The sequence below is a fragment of the Pelophylax lessonae genome (assembly GCF_965119305.1).
Source record: "Pelophylax lessonae genome assembly, chromosome: 2".
In the NCBI taxonomy this organism is placed as follows: domain Eukaryota; kingdom Metazoa; phylum Chordata; class Amphibia; order Anura; family Ranidae; genus Pelophylax; species Pelophylax lessonae.
The window spans coordinates 471,143,399-471,161,166 of record NC_138769.1 but is presented as its reverse complement, the minus strand read 5'-3'; the positions used below and the strand labels follow the sequence as shown (position 1 = coordinate 471,161,166).

General features: G+C 46.4%; 1 protein-coding gene across 1 annotated transcript in view; it reads right to left on the bottom strand.

Annotated features, from left to right (window-relative positions):
• CARS2 (cysteinyl-tRNA synthetase 2, mitochondrial) overlaps positions 1 to 17,768 on the bottom strand; it is a 131,146-nt gene that overhangs the window by 50,351 nt on the left and 63,027 nt on the right. Inside the window, exons 6-8 of the mRNA XM_082246278.1 lie at positions 10,353 to 10,436; positions 8,447 to 8,576; positions 77 to 210 (exon numbers count right to left, since the gene is read on the bottom strand). Coding sequence (XP_082102404.1) covers positions 77 to 210; positions 8,447 to 8,576; positions 10,353 to 10,436 — 348 coding nt within the window. The remainder of the gene's footprint in view (positions 1 to 76; positions 211 to 8,446; positions 8,577 to 10,352; positions 10,437 to 17,768) is intronic.

Sequence of the window (17,768 nt, the reverse complement as noted above, 5' to 3'; positions counted from 1 at the left end):
TTTGCCTTCCATATTGAGGTCACTTTGAGAAAAAATACAAACATTTATCTTGTACTTATTCTGTAAGGATACATACCACTATGAAGAAAATAGTTTCCCCACCGTTCACACTGGTGATAGGCCTCACACTGAGCAATCTCATTTTCATGATGAGGAAAGGCTAGATCAATCCCACCAGTGTGAATGTCAAGCTGTTTCCCAAACACAGAACTGTAAGGAAAAAAGAAAGTACCGCCATAAACAAGTACTTCACTGTAAATGACCTAAAATAGATTTTACAGCTATTTTGGAAGACTAATGGTCATCAATAGCTGATGATGGCTTGCATTTTAAAGGCATGGTAAAACTACACAGGTATTCTTCTTCTACTGTGTACTGTGCTCCAGCCCTGCATGTGAAAGTAATTGTTTTCACAGGTATTCAGGGCCTAAATATATTTAGGTATTGATTCCAAATGTCCTCTCCTGCTCCGTACACATAAAACATGGATGGCAGATTTCATCAGACTTGCCATAAAAAAACATTACAGAAAAAAATGTGTGGAAACACCGCGCTAACCAAAATGTCAAGCCGCTAGCACATCCAACTGACAAAAAGTGGTAAAAAGATAAAGTATATAAGTGCAGCGCTAAATTGAAATGTTAAACTAATAATGCACAGTGAGATAAATATATATGTAGTGAACATAACATATCAATTAGTGAGTCTATGAAGACATAAATAAAAAAAAAAGAAAAAAAAGTCCATCCAATAGTGTTCCTGCTAATGGAGTCACAATCATATAACTGACAAGCGATGAAAAAGATGATACTTCGTAGCAATATAATAATAATATGCGCTTACCGCAATTTATGGACTCACATTACCATATGGCAAGCAAGTCTAACAAGCCAGTGAAGATCAAATATAGTGCCAATAAGAAGTTGAAATCATCACATGGTCCTTGACAGGAATCCTCAAGGGAGAAGTAGGATTTCTTGTAGATGGTGGGTATGTGATCCAACCAAAACACAAGAAAAACAATATAGTGTAATACCGCCAGGGAAAAATAATAATAAACAAACTAAAATATCACTCTAAATACCCAGTGAAGGAATTAGATAGAGTGAAAAAGTGTCCCCTTAAAAATCTTATATATAAAAGATGATGGAGACAGCCATCACCAAATAAGCAATAAATGCATGTACCAGAGGTATAATCATAAATTGCTGCAAAATGGGCAACGAAGTTGAAAAGTCTTCACAGGAAGGGAAGCATTGAATTCATCCAGGAGACAAAAACAGATCCCCCCACCAAGCAGAAGAAATGAGTACACTTACCAGACAGTGTGTACCTATACTGCCGTATAGCAGACAGGTAAGAAAGGCATATAAAATGACAATCTCCCTTCCTGTGAAGACTTTTCAACTTCGTTGCCCGTTTTTCAGCACTTTATGATTATACCTCTGGTACATGCATTTATTGCTTATTTGGTGATGGCTGTTTCTATCATCTTTTATATATAAGATTTTTAAGGGGACACTTTTTCACTCTATCTAATTCCTTCACTGGGTATTTAGAGTGATATTTTAGTTTGTTTATTATTATTTTTCCCTGGCGGTATTACACTATATTGTTTTTCTTGTGTTTTGGTTGGATCACATACCCACCATCTACAAGAAATCCTACTTCTCCCTTGAGGATTCCTGTCAAGGACCATGTGATGATTTCAACTTCTTATTGGCACTATATTTGATCTTCACTGGCTTGTTAGACTTGTTTAACATTTCAATTTAGCGCTGCACTTATATACTTTATCTTTTTACCACTTTTTGTCAGTTGGATGTGCTAGCGGCTTGACATTTTGGTTAGCGCGGTGTTTCCACACATTTTTTTCTGTAATGTTTTTTTATGGCAATTCTGATGAAATCTGCCATCCATGTTTTATGTGTACGGAGCAGGAGAGGACATTTGGAATCAATACCTAAATATATTTAAGCCCTGAATACCTGTGAAAACAATTACTTTCTTCATGGACTCACTAATTTATATGTTATGTTCACTACATGTATATTTATCTCACTGTGCATTATTAGTTTAACATTTCAATTTAGCGCTGCACTTATATACTTTATACTTCATAAAAAAAACATTGTATTTGACATAAAATGGTCTATATGCAATGCGTTTCTACTTACATAACAATATTTGTACAGTTTCTGTTTACAGGTGTTCAAGGTAGAGCAACCAGTTTACTGCATTTCATTAATACTAAATGACACTGCACATTATCAATGTATTTGTGTACCAGGTACTGCTGACAAAATAACTGAACAATGTTTAAAGCTAAAAAAGGCCTCTGGTTACTATTGGTAACATCCCTATTTTTCTATATTTGGAAAGCCCACTATAAGTAAAACGTTGAGACTTTCAAATAGATGTAAACCAATGGGTATTACTGCTAGGTTCATCAGTTCTAACTAGTTAAAATTGGATCAATATTTCTCTGGAGAATAGAATAAATAGGTATTGAGACATTCCCTATGCACCAATAATGGGATTTTTGTCTTACCATAAAATCAATTTCTCTGATGTTCATTGACGGACACAGCTCCTGATCTTCTTAGCCACTGGGTTATACTGCCCCCTACAGGAGTAGGACACTAGGCAGAAAAAAGCTTGACTATGCCTATGGGCAGTCCCAAGGGGTAAACTCCCACTCTCAGCTATAGGCACTCAGTTTTGTTACAAGCAGTGTCAGAAGAAATCGAACTCCACAGAGGGGTGGGTGCTGTGTCCGTCAATGAACATCAGAGAAATGGATTTTACGATAAGAAAAAAATCCCATTTACTCTATCGTTCATTGACGGACACAGCTCTTGATCTTCTTAACCATTGGGATGTCTTCAAGCAGTGTTAAACATGAGGGGTGGGAACAGCAGAAAAAAAAATTCCCCATGGCTAAACCATAGCCAACCAGGTAACATGGAGCTCAACCAAGAACAACTGAAGCTCACCTGAAAAAGACAATACACCCTCAAAGAGGACCAGGTCCTCTAAACAGCAGCCTGCAAAACCTTGCGGCCAAGGGAAGCATCCGTAGATGCCAACACATCCAATTTATAACATTTTGTAAAGGTTTGCACAGACAACCAGGTAGCCGCTTTGCAAACCTGCATTGACATCACTGATGCCTGAGAACGGAAGGCCCAGGAGGCACTAAGCACCCTAGTAGAGTGCACCTTAACAGGGAAAGGAGGAACCTGACCCTTAATTAAAGAGGCTTGAAAAACCGTCTGTCTGATCCATCTGGAAATGGTCACAGCAGAAGCAGACAACTCCTTCCGAGGTCCGTCCGTGAGCAAATATAGTGAATCCGACTTCCTAAAAGACTCCGTAGCTGCCAGGCTCACCCTAACTGCCGAATCACATCCAAGGAATGCAAGGCAATTTTCCTAGAATGTTTTGGCCTAGGACACAGGGAAGGCAACGCAATGTCTTCTTTCAAATGAAAATCCGAGACAACCTTTAGAAGGAACGACGTATAGGAACGAAGGAACGCCTTATCTCTGTGAACCACCAAGTAAGGTCAACGACAAGTCAACGCCACCAGTTCCGACACCCTGCGCGCAGAAGTGATTGCCACCAAAAAGGCCACCTTCTGGGATAATGTAAGCAGGGGAACCTCCCTAAGATTTTCAAAAGGGTGTTTCTGGAGGATTGAAAGCACCAAATTGAGGTCCCAAGGCGGCAATGGAGACCGCACCGGAGGAGCCAAGTGTCGAACTCCCTGGATAAAAGTACGCACCAAGGAAAAGATGGCCAATGGTAGGTGAAAGAAGATCGCCAAGGCCGAGACCTGGTACTTGATAGTACTCAAGGCCAAGCGCTGCTCAACCCCCCCGTTGGAGGAAGGTCAAGATCCGAGCCACCGATTTTCTAGCTTTTAACAGCGTAGGAATCACTGAATCAGATAAACCTAACTTTCAGCACCTGGCTTTCAACAGCCAAGCCGTTTAAAGTCAGTGACTGTAAAGCAGGATGGAAGATTGGCCCTTGGGACAGCAGATCTTTCCTGAGAGGAAGTCTCAAAGGAACATCGGCGACCAGCCGTACCAGATTGGTGTACCAAGACTGGCGAGGCCAGCCTGGAGCCACTAAGATGACCAGAATCCCTTCTGCCTCAATCCTGCGCAGAAGTCTTGGCAGAATTTTGAGAGGGGCAAATGCATAAATCAGAAGATATTGACCCCACGGGGCCAACAGTGCATCTGTGGTGCCCACCAGAGGCTCCTGAGACCGTTCCACAAACTATTGCAGCTTCCTGTTGAGACGAGAGGCCAACAGGTCCACCTCAGGGAGTACCCCACCGGAGGCACAACTGATGAAACACCTCCTGATAAAGTGACCATTCCCCCTGGTCCAACGCCTGTCGACTGAGGTAATCCACTTGGCAAATTTTCCACCCCCGGATTGTGTACAGCAGAGATGGCTAGAACAAAAATACAGCCCACTTTAGAATGCTGGCTACTTCCTGAGCTGCCAGGACACTTCTTGTACCCCCTTGGTGATGGACATAGGCCACAGTCGTGGCATTGTCCGATTGAATTTGCACCGGGCACGCCTGAAGACGATCCGTCCAATGATCCAGACAAAGTCAGATTGTTCGGAGCTCCAGTACATTGATCGGCAGTCTGGACTCTTCCAGGGTCTAGACCCCCTTAGCAGAATCTTTTCCGAGGATGACCTCCCTACCCTGACAGGCTGGCATCTGTGGTGACCACCGTCCAGTACAGGATTTGCCTTGGCGAAGCATCGGAAAATGAAGCCACCAGATCAGGGACCCGCTCGTACTCCGACTCAGCCAGATTAGATTGTCCATAGACTGTGGATTCTTGTCCCATTTGACCAAAATCTCTCTTTGCAGAGATCTCGTGTGGAACTGTCTCGAAGGTAGACACCATCAGGCCCAGCACCGGCAGGCAAGTCCGAAGGGATGACCATCTGCTGGGCAGCAGAAGTTGAATTGCTTCCTGCAGTTTCTGGAGTTTTTCCAGAAAAAGAAACCCTCTGGCTAAGGCCAAGTCCAGAGTCAGACCCAGATAGTCCAGATTTGTGGACAGAACCAGAGCAGACTTCTGAAGGTTCAGAATCCAACCAAACTCCCTCGAAGTTCACAGAGTAAACTCCAAGTTGTCCAACAGAGCAGTCGGAGACTCCGCTCGCAGAAAACATTTGTCCAGGTATCCCAGCGCCATGATCCCCCACTGACGCATCAATGCCAGTACCAGGGCCAACACTTTTATGAAGACTCGAAGAGCGGAGGCGAGACCAAAGGGTAACGCCACAAACTGATAATGCTCCTCTCCACAGCAAGGCAGGAGGAAGCGCTGGTGACCAACACATATTGGAATGTGAAGGTAAGCATCCTTGAGGATAGAAGCAAGAAGAACCCCCTGATGCAGGGATGCCACTACCGTGAGAATGGACTCCATTCTGAACTTTTGCACCCTCACAAAGCAGTTTAGCGTCTTAAGGTCCAGAATTGGAAGCACCTTGCCCTCCTTCCTGGGGACTGTAAACAAGTTTGAATAAAACCCCTGAAAACGTTCCGAATTTGGAAACCCCTTAGCTCAACAAGTCTTGCACTGCCCAAAGAGACCCCGTAAGCGGCCTGGGGAAAGGTGCAAATTGGAGGGAAAAAAAACCTTTCCGGAGGGTAAGAACGAAACTTGATTTTGTAGCTAGGACGTAGGACTTCGTGGACCCACTTGTCCTGTACCAGGGAGGTCCACGGATCCAGAAACCAGCAAAGATGTCCCCCCACCCCACATACAGGTGAGGGCGCCCCTTCATGCCTTGTCCGCAGGTCTGGAGAAGCCCGCTCTTGGCTTGCCAAACCAGGTTAGTTTGGATCCTCCGAAAAGACCCTGAAGGTTTTTGATCCCCTGTCTTGAGAACCTGCGGGACAAAAAAAAAAATGTGTGAGCCAAGAAGGATGGACCACGTCTACGACGGGGCTCCTTTCCCTTAGTAGCCTGTGGAAGAAAGGTATTATTTCCTCCTGTGAGACCCTTAAATTATGTCATTCAGGGAAGCTCCAAACAGGCGATCCCCCTAGGAAGGGGAGATCAGATAAGGCCAAGCCAAACAACACGCCTGAGGACCACTTCTGAGACAGACAGCCTCGCAATTGGAGGAGCCACATCCAAAGAGGCATCACAGACAAACTGCAGCCCCTGGACCAACTGGTCCGCCAGCTTAGCAAAGGCAGGGGGAAGCTGCTCCCCCTCCAGGTTCCCGGCGTAAAAACTTGGCCCACTCGGTCAGAGTTTGCGACACCAGGGCAATAGTAAAAACTGACCTACGTGCCGAACCAGACACAGTGTACACATGGTGGGCCACAGCCTCTGCTTTTCTGTCAGCTGGGTCCTTAAAGGCCGGGGACTGCTTAACCGGAATCATGGTTGCTTTGTTTAACCTAGAAACTGGAGATTCAACCACAGGTGGGACAGTCCACTTTTTAAGCAGGGGGTCCTCATAAGAGTACCGCATAGCAAAGCGCTTAGGGAACACAAAAGGGCGTTTTGGACAACCCCACTTTTTAGCGACAATTTTGTCAAAGTAAGCGGGAAAGGGGAACACCCTTGCTGCTCTGGAGGGCTTGTGGGTGCCAAGAGGAACGGACGCCTCCAATGCGGCATCAGTTGCAGCCTCCATTTTTAAAGTCTCACGCACAGATACAATCAGTGCATCCACAAACATCTTTTCATGTGCGGCTACAGGAGCAGAGGAATCATCCTCGCTATCTGAAAAATCAGGGTGTGTGGACAGACCCAGCAGGTTGACTCCGCAGCAGCCAAATCAGATTCAGGACCTAATGAGACAGATGAGGCAGGTGAAGGCGGGGGACGCTTTTTGCTAGCCCTTTTGCCAGGGCCAAATCCACCTTGGACACCAAAGACTCAAGAACCACCGTCAGTGCAGTAAGGGATTGTGGGGATTCCGAGGGCCCGGCAGCCTCGGAGAGGGGATCAGGTGGGGAAATGTGCTCCAAGGACTCCATGAGTGAAAAAGGGGGACTCACAAAAGGTGTAAAAACACTGCTAGGGACACCCCTCACCGCGTTGGCAGCACCACAGGTCGCCAGGCATAAAGCACTAACCGGTCCTATAGCAGAGAGGTAGAGGACCCTACCAGACTCACCACCCACCGATCAGGCACTGCAGCACCAGGCTATCTGCACACGCATGCGGCGATGAGGAAGAGAAAGATCCAGGAGTCAGCACCAGGGGATAAGGAGGGGCCCTCACCGCCGAAATCACCGCCCATATATGCGTCACAGTCATGGCCGCCGCTTTTAGCAATGAGAAACCATGAGAAAATGGACGTTGAATCTACAGCCCACAGGCTTCAAGAAAATGGCGGCACCAAGCGGCCCCCGGGGGGGCCCAGGAGGGGTCCAAAGAACCCTGAAACCGACACCAGCAGGAAGGGGGGTCCTGGCAGGAGCCCCCACCAGGTACAGACCCCTCCCAAAAGCCAATCATCCGGTTGCCGCATCCCACCCCTATCGCCAACTCAGCACCCCAAACCAACCTGAAAAGGTTGTGTGGTCACCCCATGGGTGTGGGTGGGGGGGGGAGGGGATAGTGAAATGAAGGACGAAGTGTCTGCAGAGACCACCGAGAGAGTTGGGACACTGCATGGGAAGGAGGAGAACCCAGGGGTCCAACCGTCCCAGGGAGGGGCCCACGTCCACCCCAAAACCCTCTAGGGGGGACAGCTACTTAACATACCAGGAACAGGGTGGGCACCGCTCCAGACAGAACCTCCTCTCCATCGAAATGGGGGGCTATCGGCTAGGAGGAACACTGCAAATCAGGCCGAGGCCAGGTCGTATGCGACCTCGCGAGATGTTTAACTCACAGGCCAGCCCAGGTCCAGTGGGGCTATGTTGCGGCAGACCAAGCGCGTAGCTGAGATTGTAGATTCTCACAGCAAAAATAGAAAAATCCATTAAAAAGGGAAAAAAAATTTCCAGGACGGAAGATCCCAGCAAGGAACTAGGTCCTTACTCCTGAATAGGCAGAAAAAAAAAAGTGCCTATAGCCAAGAGTGGGAGTATACCCCCTGGGACTGCTTATAGGTGAAGTAGTCCAGCTTTTTTTTATGCCTAGTGTCCTACTCCTGTAGGGGGCAGTATAACCCGAAGGTTAAGAAGATCAGGAGCTTTGTCTTTCAATGAACGATAGAGAAGGAATCATTTTCAGCTCTGGAGCAAGGAACGAATCCTTCCCCCTGTACATTAACTCCTCCATTTACTAAGAGAAAAAAACCCACAGGAACCTAAAACTAAGCCCCAATTTTATCATTGTATAAATCAAAAAAAAAGGCAAAATAAAGTTTTCTTGCATTTGCTACAGGGCTCTTTGTTCGGCCGATATGCACTTTTACATCTATGTACCTTGCAATTGTGGAACATTCAATGTGCCAACCAGGTCTTCCTTTCCCCCATGGAGAAACCCAGAAAGGCTCTTCAGGTTTAGCAGACTTCCATAGTGCAAAATCTCTGGGAGACCTCTTGTCGCTGTCAGCTGTCAGCAACATAAGAGTTGAGAAATGCAAAATTAATATCATAGTAGTAATGTAACTAAATATGTTTAACAGCCTATTAACAGACAAAGCTAACCTAAGTGGATTAATATCTTTAAATGTAAAATGATTTTGTATGTTCACAAACCAATTAGGAGTCTGGCTAACCATAATGTCCAGTTATAATTTTGGCAAAATAAAGAGAATGAAGCCAATGCAAACCTGTGTAAGGCAGCCTTTAAAATTGGCATGCATTCACTAGAAAAAGCCATAGAGCAGGGGTGCTCAACCTCTCTGAAAGAGTGAAGAACACTTAACTGATTTGGGAACCAGTTGCAGGTAGCGATAAAATGCAATTGTTCAGAATTCCAAATTATTTATTTTGATTAGCATAGTGAACATTTTCTTCTAGCAGCCACTGAGTAACGGTGGGAGGAAAAGGAGGAGCGGTTGCAAGAGGAAAATGGAGAGGGTTGGTTCCTGTATATGCCGTCCCCACCACCCCTCCAGTCCAAGTGTAAAACAGAATAGGACAGGGAGGACGCACGGGCACCCTGGAGCATAAGGCTGGGTCACCATTATGACCATGGGATGGGGGTGTGTGGTAAAAACATGTCTCAATTGTGGGGTTTTACTATCTCCCAAACTGCAATTGTAAATAAGCCCTCACTGTCTTGAGCCCCCTATAAGGCTGCTTTCACACTGACATGCTGCGGTTTACCCACCGCGTGGATGCAGAGGAGTGTACCTATGGCTTTCCTGTGGGTTAGCTGCACTGAGCCATAGGCCTCTATTATGTCTTGCAGATTTGGTGTACTTTCTGAAAGTGCACCAAAACTCCTGCATTCAGGATTGCACCAACCCCACAGAAAGCGCACCAAACCTGCAGGATAGAATAGAAGTTTATGGCTCAGTACAGCTAACCCCACAGGAAAGCTGCAGGAGCACTGCACCTGTGGCTGAGTATGACAACAGCCTAATAGCCCTTGCTAATATGCTCATTACAAAATTGTGATGTTTAATAAACTGACCTTTTTGTCTTTTAGCTTCTGCTGGTATCATTAGGCTTTTAGAAAGGTTAGAGTGATCCGAAGCCACTTGCTTCCTCAGGCGCCGGCTCCATCCTCTCTGCTGCTCTGGGATGACAGGTCAGCAACCTGAAATTTGGGTTTACTGACCCCCCCTATCCCAGAGCATGAGGTCGTGGGCCACATCAGAGGGCTCCGCGGGCCACCGGTTTAGCATTCCTGCCATAGGGAATGACTGTAAAGATGGCCGTTAGCTGATGCGCGTGCAAGGTGAATCCCATTGAATGCATGCAGTTTCAAAGACTGCTAAAAGCTCCCATGGAGAAAAACATGGTTCCAGCTCTGGGCAGTATAAAACTTCCTGGACGTTGGAGTTAGGTTCTTCCACTGACATTTTGGCTACGGATCGACTGGTGGAACCTACCTTATTGATACAATAAGTGCACTTATTTTAAAGTTGTGTAAACATTTTACGTTATGCAGGCCCTATATTCATCAATATTTTGACTGTATATTTCCTCTCTGGGTCTCCACATACAAAAAAGAGGCAGGTTTCATCAGACTGGCTATAAAATGCATTCTTTGGCATCTTTCATTTGATATATGAAACATTTTTAGAAATACAGATTGTACATATAGTGCTCAGTATATGTATAGCTAGTGTGTACGTCTGTGCAAGGTAGCCTAGCACATTTCATGAACATTACAAGAATTATACTAAAGTATGTTTATGTACTACTAACCAATTACCTGGTTCAGAGTTTAAATCTGAAAAAGTACCAATAAACTTCCCATATCTTTCTCCAACAGACTGGACATCGAAGTATACATTTCCTGAAAACACAGAAAAGTAACAAGGCATACTATTAGACATGAAGGCAATTGAAAGGTTAAATCACTGTTTAACTGTGAGCCCCATGCTGGTATTAGGTTATTAGCTCTTTTGGAAGATACCCTCAGCTTTGGTCTCTGATCACTATATCAAGTCTAGCTGTGCAATCATGGCTGATGAGATAAATACTCCAGGACATAGACTTTCTTTTTCTTCACTAATAAGATCCACAAAATGGATTGACACGTACAGTGTGCAGTCAATCAGATAAGAAAATCCTAGTGTTTAGACAATATTTCAGTATTAGCCAATTAGACTGTCTCTTTGGTACCTAGTTTCGATATCGGAGTCTTCTCTAATCTGCCACCAAAGGATATGGAATTTATTTACTTAATGCAGATATTTTGCCCTTACAAAGCAGGGAACATATTTCTAAGTAAATATATACCAAAGAACAAGTGACGCAACAGTTTTATCAACCTAGCAATTGTAACTGTCAAAAATATAGGTAAGAAGTGGAAATAACATGGCACGGTTAGTGTCTAGATAAGATTTAAAACCGTAAGACGGCTGCATTAAAATTGGTCAGATCTTAAAGTATATCTCTTAGCTGGCCATATTTGACCTGCTGAAACCTTACCCTGTCACTCAAGTGTCATTCCATTTGCAAATTTGTCGCCATAACTATTGCAGCAGGGATATTCTGACTGTCTGTAAAGCAGGTTTTTAGACTTGGAAAACATGTAGACCTATTTGCACATACAGTAGCAAGAAAAGGTATGCAAATCCCTTGGAATTAACTGGTTTTCTGCAGTAATTTGCCATAAAATGTGATCTGACACTACAATAGACAAACAATGTTTTTAAGCTGATAACACAAAAAAATTATAAAAAATTTCTTGTGTCTTTATTAACACACCCATTAACCCATTATTGCGGACCGCCCCATGTAAACATACTGCAGCAGGACGGCTGCTCTGCACCGGATCTCGTACATGTACGTGATCCAGCATATCTGCGTAGGGGGCGCCTGCCCACCTCCACATCAGTCAACAGGTCCTGGTCAATGATTTATAGCCGGGACCTGCTAATCGGCCTAGTGAATCACATTACAGAGCCCGTGTTTACCAACAACACAGGGCTCTTTACATGGATCAGCGATGTGGCTGTTTTTTTTCTCCCTGCAAAGCCGACCATGCACGGATCAAACCATTAATAGGCAGGCTGAATGTACCAAGTTGATTGATCAACTATGGTGCAACCAGGCTGCCCAATTATCTTGCGATTATCGCTAGCAGCTGCCAATACCGCTAACGATAATCACGGTCTTCTACCAGCGGGGATGGCTTACCCTGCCGGGAGAAGACAATGGCCCGGTGTTCTGCCGAAAGTTCTAACCTACCGAGATCTCCAACCCACGTCACTTCCAATCGGACATCTCGGCAAGTTGCCGCTACTGCGCATGTGCGAACGTCAATGCCCGTTCACAGAGAACTCCAATGCCGTGCATGAGAGTTGGAGTTCGCAGCAACACAATTCAATACTACTGCACATGTGCCCGTGGACAGTGCCTGACAGTTGGAGCTTTTGACAAATAAAAAACAGTGCTATCCCCCCACAGTACTTGTACAATTGTGAGAATCCCTATGCACTGTTTGAATGGGCAGAGACACAGCCAGGAGTTAGCAGAGCAGGTAACAGAAAAAAGCCGCTCAGGTGAGATAAAGTGTTCCGGTGCAGGTCAGATCCGTCATCCAATAGTCCAATAATCAACAGAAGAAATGGAATCGTGAAACGCGTTTACCTGTCCCGTGTCTATGTGAAGCATTGTGTACATTCAAGTGTATGGGGAATTAAACACTTCCATCTTTATCTTCTTCTGAGTCACATTTCTTCTGTTGATTACAGGAGTTAGCAGAGCTAAGTCTGAAAGGGAATGCTGGGATTTATAGTTCCTCAAAAAAAAACAAAAAACACAATTGTGAACAGCGCAGAGACACAGGCAGGATGCAGCTGAGCCTGAAAGGACATGCTGGGATTTATAGTTCCTCTCCAAAAAAAAACAATTGTGAACAGCGCAGGGACACAGGCTGTGTGATGGGGGACACAGGCTGGATGACGGTGGGGACACGGGCTGCATGATGGGGGACAGGCTGGATGACAGCGGGGACACGGGCTACGTGATGGGGGGACACAGGCTGGATGATGAGGGACACACTGATGTTGCACAGATGAGGCACGCATGGGCATGAATGAGGCACAGATAGGCATGAATGAGGCAGGGGTGGTTTTCTGATCGGTGTGTACAGCGTGCGAGGAGAGAGCTGAACTGGACATGCAGCGGTTTGTTGACAAAAGATCGCTCCGTCATTAGATGAAGCGATCACGTGGTAAAGGGCCCCTGTGGTTGGCCCTTTACCACAATCGCGGGAAGCACTTTTCCAGGAGTACGTCCCTGTACGCCCTCCCAGAATAAGCTGACCGCGGTGTAGCCATCATTGGGCAAATAGTTAATCTCCATAGTCTTAGCTATCCGATAGTACCAATGAAGCGGGGCTTTGCATTTCCGCAGTATCTAGCCAAAGACGATCACCATACCAGTCTCTGTGAAAATTAGGCATTGCCCCCAAAAAATCTGTGTAGCTACTGGAGGTCCTCTAGTACAAGTTTGCCAAGTATGGTGTCCTGAACCCCCGTGGTTTGGGCCCTACATTTATAGTAGCTTGGCCTGCTATGGTAATCTATGGCAGGGTCATAGTCTGTAAATTTGAGGGGCTACAGCTTGGACCCCAAATGAGTCCGGGGGCCCATATTTGGCACAGACGTAGGGGAAACCTTCCTTTACCACTCCAAACATTTTGGTGTTTGTTAGCCCAAAATTTCCTGGTAAACTTTTTCTAGGGCCTCTTGAGAGTATGTGGCTGTACGGCACAGCAGGGAGTGCTGGATACCGCAGGAATCCCTTGACTATTCTGCGGTGGGCAGCTGAAGTCTACCCCAATGCAGGTCCCTGTGCAAATGAAGCATTGGCCCCAAACAAATGTGGCCCCTGGCTATCATATAGTATCCCTGTGCCAGACTTGGTGCCCCTGGGCATCGTGGTTCCGCTACCCCAGGGCCCTACATTTATGCTAGTCTGTCCTGCTATGTTAATCTATGGTGCAGCCGTGATCGGGAATTTGAGAGACCACAGATCGGGCCCTGAATGAGTCCAGGGGTCCAAATTTGGCACAGAGGTAGGGAAGGTCTTCCTACACTACCCCTGCAATTTTGGGGTCGCTAACCTGAAATTTTATGGTCAAATTTTTAGGGGGCCCCTTGGGAGTGTATGGCCCCCGGGTGCTACTGCGGAGCGGGGATAGGTGGGTACTGCAGGAATCTCTGGACTCTTAGCTATTTAACAGTATTTGCAGAGCGGGGCTCCGCAGTTCCTGTGTCCTGTGGTGGTCGGGAAAATCCCACCCCAATGCAGGTCCCCATGAAAATTAAGCATTTGCCCCAAAGAACTTTTGTGGCCCCTGGGGGTCCTCTAGTAACCCTGTACCATATTTGGTGCCCCTGGGCAACATCATTCTGCAACCACTGGGCCCAAGCCTTGCCCAAGTTAATATATGGCACAGTAGGGAATTTTGAAGGGCCACAAACATGTCCAGGGGCTCAAGCTGTGGGAGCCTGGACTCTTTTGGGGCCCGAGCTGTGGCCCCTGAAATTCCCAACTGCGACCAAGCCATAGATTAACATAGCGGGCCAATCTAACATAAATTTAGGGCCCTGTGGTACCCGAATCACGGGGGTTACGGGCACCAAACTTGGTACAGGGATACTAGATGACCCCCAGGGGGCCACACACTTTTGTGGCTGATGCCTAATTTTTACGAGGACTGGCATGGGGGTCGAATTTGCACGAATACTGTGTAACATAGGTACCAGTGAGCAGTGCTCTGCAGATACCATTTGATAGCTAAGAATATGGAGAGTAATATGGTACCCAGCAGTACCTGCTCCACGGTACCCCCAAAGGGCCACACACTCCCAAGAGGCCCCTGAAAAAGTTGACCAGAAAATTTCAGGCTAGCCATTTCAACATTTTAAGAGTGGTAAAGGAAGATCTCCCCTACCTCTGTGCCAAATATGGGCCCCTGGACTTGTTTGGTGCCCAAGCTGGGGCCCTGCAACTGTGTCCACTCGAAGATTGCTGTACAGCACCAAGCTGACTTAAATTATGAGCCTGGTGGTACCTAAACCCTGGTGACTAGGGGTCTTAAACTTGGCTCAGAGATACTAGAGCAGTGCTGACGAACCTTGGATGTTTTGGAACTACATTTCCCATGCTGCCCATGCACTCTGCAGTGTAGTTTAGCATCATGAGAAATGTAGTTCCAAAACATCTGGGGTGCCAAGGTTCGCCATCACAGTACTATAGGATACCCAGGGGCCACATGCATGTTTCGGGGGTCAATGCCTATTGGTTACAGGGACCTGCATAGGGGTCAATTTGGCTAACCGCTATGAAATACAGGGGGGTCTGCAGGTACTGTTGAATAGCAGTACCCAGCACTCCCCAGTCCCCGGTACATAAATAAATAAATAAAAACCCAGTAATTAAATACCATGAAAAGAAATCTCTATTTGTGTGAAAGAATGATATACATTTCATTTGTATACAGTGTTGCAGGACTGCGCAATTGCCCGTTAAAGTAGTGCAGTGCCGAATAGCAAAAAAATGGGCCGGTCATGAAGAGGGTAAAACCTTCCAGAGCTTAAGTGGTTAAAAATTCACAGTACTGGAGGAAAAAGGAAGTGTAGGGAAACAAAAAAAAACAGCAGATCCCTCCTGACAGGAGAGAGCTCTGAATTGTTTACACACACAGAGCTCTGTCCTGTCTTCCTCCTCGTCGATCAGCAGGTGCAGGGACTAATCACAGCAGAGCCGATGCTGAGTGTCCCCTACCCAGAAGTGCTGGATCACATACTAGATACAGGATCCGGCACAGGAGAGCCACTCTGCCCCCGTACTTCTAAGTGTAAGTGGTTAAAGCTGTACTCTGGGCACAAAATATTTAATTCAAATATATTTATCAATAGCTAAAAAAAAGGATATAAAATTTCCTTTGTGTGCATCAAATGCCTCTGCAAACCCAGATATTACCTTGTAAAAGAAGAGTGACATAACTGTGCTTCACATAGTCTGTAAAGAAAGCAGAGCTGTGGGAGGGGCCCAGCAGCCCTACCCACCACATGCGGCCTTCAGAAAACTACAGAGAAAGGGGTAGATACCAGATCAGTGACTCTGCACATGGAGAGAGCAGCAGAAACTGGTCATGAACATAGGAATCTCCTGCACAGAGACAAAGTTTCATACTCAATTACTGCACAGATCTTGATAAAATACACAAAGGACATCAAGATTCAAGGAACAATACACATGCTTTTTGTATGTAGACCCTATTTGGTTATTCAAGAGTTCAATTTAATAAGCTCTAAAAATTGCAGCACTTTTATGTGTACTTTTAAGTCCAATGAGGTGTATGCCACATTTTAGACTTATCCCTTTTATTTACGGTTTACAATTTTGCTGTGCCCTGGGAGCATACAGCAGGGAAAAACTGAATTTTTGTAAAATCTTACCGTAAAATTCCTTTCTCTGAGTTCTCTGACAGTCGCCGCCCACTTATTCAGTCTTCACCAATGGGTATTGACCTCTTATCCATAGGAGCAAGCTAGGAATAAGATTTTTTAAAAACAAAGTAATTTACATAGACACACCTATGTGGGCTGTCCCACTGGTCCAATACCCCCCTGCTATCAGCATTCCCAACTCAGTTTGGTAGCAAGCAGTTAATGTCCAAAAGAACCCCAATAGAGGGGCGGGGCGGCGACTGTCAGAGGACTTTGGAGAAAGGAATTTTACGGTAAGATTTTACAAAAATTCAGTTTTACGTCCTCTGACAGTCACCGCCCACTCATTCAGTCTTCACCAATGGGATGTCCCAAAGCAGTGTAGACAGGAGGGGTGGGAAGCGCAACCATCACAAAGGCAACGCAGCACCCAGGTCAGAGAAAGGAACCTTATCAGGTCAAAACTCTGGGTAACCAAAAAAAAACTCAACTGGAGCAAACAACCCAGGAAACAAATAACCAAAGGGGGAGAAAAAACAACCCCAACAGACAGGGACAGGCAACGGCCTGACCCCATCGAGGCACTGCCGCACACAGAACTTTGTGGCCAAAGGAGGCATCTGCTGATGCCAAAACATCAAGTTTGTAGAATTTTGAGAAGGTGTGCACGGACGACCAAGTCGCCGCCTTGCACATCTGGGCCACCGAAGCCTGATGCCGGAAAGCCCAGGACGCACTCACCGCCCTGGTAGAGTGCGCCTTGACAGGGAAGGGCGGAACCCGTTCCCTAATTGAATAGGCCTGTACAATCGTCTGTCTGATCCATTTTGAAATGGTCGCCGCAGACGCAGCCATACCCTTCCGAGGGCCCTCGGGAAGGATGTAGAGAGAATCTGACTTCCTGAAGGATTCAGTAGACGACAGGTACACCCTGATCACCCGGACCACATCCAAGGAGTGCAGAGCAAACTCCTTAGGATGCTTGGGATTCGCACACAGCGAAGGCAAGACAATATCCTCGTTAAGGTGAAAATCCGAAACCACCTTGGGAAGGAAAGATTGGTTAGGTCGCAGGACCACCTTATCCCTATGAACCACCAGATAGGGGGAGCAGCAGGACAGGGCCGCCAACTCTGACACTCTGCGAGCAGACGTGATCACCACCAGAAAGGCAAACTTTTGTGACAGCACAGGCAGAGTAATCTCCCTGATGTTTTCAAAGGGAGGACATTGCAACACGGACAGGACCAAGTTCAGGTCCCAAGGAGGTAAAGGCGCCCTCCTAGGAGGAGCCAAATGATGCACCCCCTGAATAAAAGATGCGTATCAAAGATTTTGACACCAAGGGATGCTGGAAAAGGACGGCCAGTGCCGACAACTGACCCTTGATCGTGGTCAGTGCAAGACGCTGGTCCACACCAGTTTGCAGGAAGGCCAGCACCCTCGCCACCGAGAAGGAGCAAGGATGGATGTCCCTGGATTCACACCAGGCAAAATAAGCCTTCCAGGTACGGTAATAGATCTTACCGGACGAGGCCTTCCTAGCCTTAAGCAAGGTAGAAATGACCGCCGAAGAGAGACCTCGATCTCTCAGGACCTGGCCACGCCGTTAAAGCCAGCAACTGTAAAGCAGGATGGAATATCGGCCCCTGAGACAGCAGATCGCCTCGTAACGGGAGTCGCCAGGGAGGCTCAACGGCCAGTTGCATGATGTC